Source organism: Temnothorax curvispinosus, unplaced genomic scaffold (genome assembly GCF_003070985.1).
Source record: "Temnothorax curvispinosus isolate PA1 unplaced genomic scaffold, ASM307098v1 QBEX01010472.1, whole genome shotgun sequence".
In the NCBI taxonomy this organism is placed as follows: domain Eukaryota; kingdom Metazoa; phylum Arthropoda; class Insecta; order Hymenoptera; family Formicidae; genus Temnothorax; species Temnothorax curvispinosus.
Window position 1 is genome coordinate 1 of NW_020220252.1, and position 3,808 is coordinate 3,808.

The 3,808-nt window shown below is 39.1% G+C and overlaps 1 protein-coding gene across 1 annotated transcript; it reads left to right on the top strand.

Moving 5' to 3' along the window:
* Nucleotides 1–506: 506 nt before the first annotated feature.
* Nucleotides 507–3,805, top strand: LOC112460378 (the record flags this gene model as incomplete). Its single annotated transcript, XM_025025029.1, has 4 exons — nt 507–666; nt 2,529–2,937; nt 3,170–3,574; nt 3,755–3,805. Coding segments are annotated over exons 2-4 (765 nt in total), but the record flags the coding sequence as incomplete, so codon positions are not given.
* Nucleotides 3,806–3,808: the final 3 nt, after the last annotated feature.

Genomic DNA, 3,808 nt, shown 5'->3' on the forward strand with positions numbered 1-3,808 from the left:
TTTCTAACGTGTGTTCTAACGCGTGTTCTGTTAAATCGATATAAAAATGTTAAGCCGATGTGAAAAATATTGATTTGGAATCAACAATTTTCAAATAATACCGGATTAGATAAATATATATGATATGAATAAGATTGAATTGCATTTTTCGTGTTCATAATATCATCGACACCAACATATATTTGTTTAATTTTACAGTGAAATAGATTCTGGTTGCGAGAATAATTGATGTCACATTTTTGTTGTCTTCGTTTTATAAAAGTTTTATGGGGATCGAAAGGAACTGGAGTACACATCCCGTACAACAAAATCGGTATACGGCGACGCGGCATGGCCTTGAATACAAACAGGCTGTCTCTTCGTGCTATGCAATTACAACTATACGCGAGCGCTTCGACCGGTTATTTCCACCTGTTATTCTTCTCCGCTGTTCAATTATTCATTCGGAAATAATATTTAATGGTAGTATTCGCGCGCGTACATTGTGTTTGTGTGCCCGTCTCGCGGGTATGTTTTACGCGAGTGACTCTAATCCTGCTTTATCGCGCGTAACGAAAGTGCTATGAAACAGTGCAGAGTCCTCGTAGTGCAGAGTCCTCGTAGTCCTCGCGACGTCGTCGTCTTGGACAATCGATGTGCTTCGAGCTACTCGACCTGTCGCGCAGTGTGAGTACACGCGGGTCCGGCTGAAACATTCCCAAAAATTTCCAATTTACGCGAGGTAATGATTAACGCGGCATGCACCGCGGTTGCAAAGGGATGAATCCCGGTAAATACTTTGGGCTCTCGGCCGGAAGCTCGGCTGTCTATTTTTAGGACGTTGAACTTCGTCGCAAATATGTACTATTTCCGAGATTATATAAATCTTTTTATTCCCTCTATATCTCTCGGCGTGATTATATATTTTCCATGGATTTATAATGTTTTCGTCATCGGGGAAAGTTGACGTCGAACTCGCGGAAAAAGTTGCGAGCTATTACGACAGTTCTGGAATAGTCCTCGGGTTACGTTAAAATTCACGCTTAACTTCCGAAATAAAGAGTGAGAAGTGCTCCAGGATTTTGCGAACGTAATAGTTTATCGCGCCCGATCGACTGCGCTACGGCTTAAGAGATGAATATAAACTTGTCTTCTTCCTTTGGATTTATGCTATTTCTTCTCATAGTTCTTCATATGTTCTATGGGAGGAAATCTACGATAAATAAAACTGTGGGGAAAAGAGTAAGAAAAATGTAGAGATTCTCCGTTTTTCTTACTTTTTTTCCTACAGTTTTATTTATCGTAGCTTCACATTGTCCCACGACGTTACGTTTTCTAGGACAATGCAATTGATCGATGAACGTAGTGATTTCCGAGACACCAAGCAAAAGCGAACAGACTTTTCAGGACTTCGTTGATTCAATGTTCAGTCACGAAATTGAAGATGGACCCTGATTGGAAGCGTCATTATCGACCTTTTGCGATTGTAAACTTTGCTTTCGCGCCGCGTTCTTCACACTAATCGACTTTGACGAATATTTAACTTCAACAGATCTGTATGTACAAAGAAACAACGTCACAGTAAAATTCTCACGATGAGAAGAATGGAGCATAGTATGAATAATTCACAGAAATTTTAGACTTTGTAAGATCTTTACTTTGTCTGACGAAACTACGACGACTTAGTTTCCCGATAAGAATGGACAATAGATAATCGAACTCGTACTTCTATTACAACGGCGTCTTTACTTTAACTTTCGGCGCCATCATTACATGCTATTTTCTTATTCCGTATTATACCGCGTACATACATACATCCACTCGCTCACGCATACCGTTCTTCATTCACGCTGAGGTGACCGTCACGTGCCGGTTATGGTTATGATTCGGATTTACAGTAAGGTACTCATCTGTGTGCTTGTATAATATAAAATATTGCGCTTCCCTCGTTGGCTCTCTCGCTTGTTCCGGGGACCTTCGCTTTCTTTTCCTTGATTCGCTGATAATATGCAGGGCGGATCGGGATCAAGATCCGTATGTAGTTCGGTCGCCGATCGGAGAGATTCAAAGGTGGTTGCGTCGACCCTTCAGATGTGTGCTTAGCTCGCGGTTCCCAGAACAAAAGAGGACAAGCAAAGCTCGGCCTCGTCGATCACTACGGATCGCAGATCGATTGACATGCGCAGATTATTCGCTTTTTATTTCGGGAGAAGCATGGGGTGGTGGATTAGAGCAGCGCGCACATTCAATTCACATTATCACACCTTGCAACTTTATGTTTTTAATGTTCATGTTTAAACAACTAATTAATATATAAAATCTAATTTTAATTATACAAAAATATTTTTTTTTATTTTTCAATATTTATCTATTCTTTCTATTGCAATGTATTTTTATTATATATTTTTTTTAACAGTATATTATCGTATTAATTTAATAATGGAGCTATTCCAATATACCCTTAAGATGCGTCCTTGTCTTTCGTTTTTTTTTTTTTAAATGCAAATAATTGTGCTGTATATGTGTTGATAATTATATATACTTTGTAGACGGGTGCAAGTTCTACTTCATTAGTGAAGTCCCACATCAAGAAACTCATGTTTGCTAGATCTTGTTGATTCAAAGTCGTCGATCGATTTTCCTCCGGCCATGGAGTTACACGCTTTTCTTTTTGACGTGGAGACCGTGTTTGTTAAAGTGAAAAAGAAGAAGCTAGTAAAGCTACGCGGTCCAGACTCGCCTCTTTACAGAGCCATCTGGCCGATGATCTATATCGTACGAGTGTTCGGCTTCGCTCCTTACAACTTCTCGCAAGATCGCCTGGTGCCGTCGAACATCAACCTGATTTTTACGGCAATCGCCACTACTTTCTACAGCTATGTATTCTACCAGGTGTTTAGCAGATTTCTAAGTATCAGGAGAGGAAACGAGACTCTTGATGCAACAGAGAACACAAAGGTCAGTGACAAATTAATTAAAATAAAGCAGAGGACTACTCGCGATATATATATTATCAAAAATAAATATAAATCAAGAATTTATTTATTTATTCAAATTCTTTGAAGAGAAAATCTGCTTTAATGCGTTTATCTTAATTTGTATTATTCCTCCAAATTTAAATTAAGCATCTGAATTCTAAGTTTCTAAATCAATGAAAGTTCAAAGTAATGATCAAAATTAAATCGCTCAGATTATCACAAACTACAGCGTGGTAATGTACGAGTTGGGCTTGACGGCATTTACGAGACGCAGCTTCGTCAGGATTTGGAATGCGCTACAAGATTTTGACGAGGAGGTTCGACAATTGGGTTATCCTCGCAGAGAGACGCGGACAGCGGTCGTCGCGTGGATCCTCGTAATTGTGACCGCAGTCATCTGGACCTCCATTAGTCTCATCGGAATGTACGCCTTCGCAGAGAAATGGACTAATAATGTAGCATACATGATGCCCTATGTCGGTACGTCGGTGGCTGTCTACAAGTTCGTGGCGATGGCTATTTTTCTAGGCCAGCGGTTTCATCACCTGAACACGATTACGATGCAAAATCTACCGTTTACATCGGCGAGGGGCAATGGAATGATCATTAGCAAGAAGGTTTCATTTAATCTTCTTAAGAATGACATAATTATGATACGTACTATATAATATAAAAAATAATAACATGTAATACAGAATTTTATACGTATGGATATAAAATACGAATTTTTATGTCAGAGTTAAACATTCTTTTTGGTGGTAAACAAGATTATGACAGTTTATATTTGTTTGCAAAAGATGATTTTGAGTATGCATAACGATTTGATGATTGCCGCGGAGAACTTGGACTCG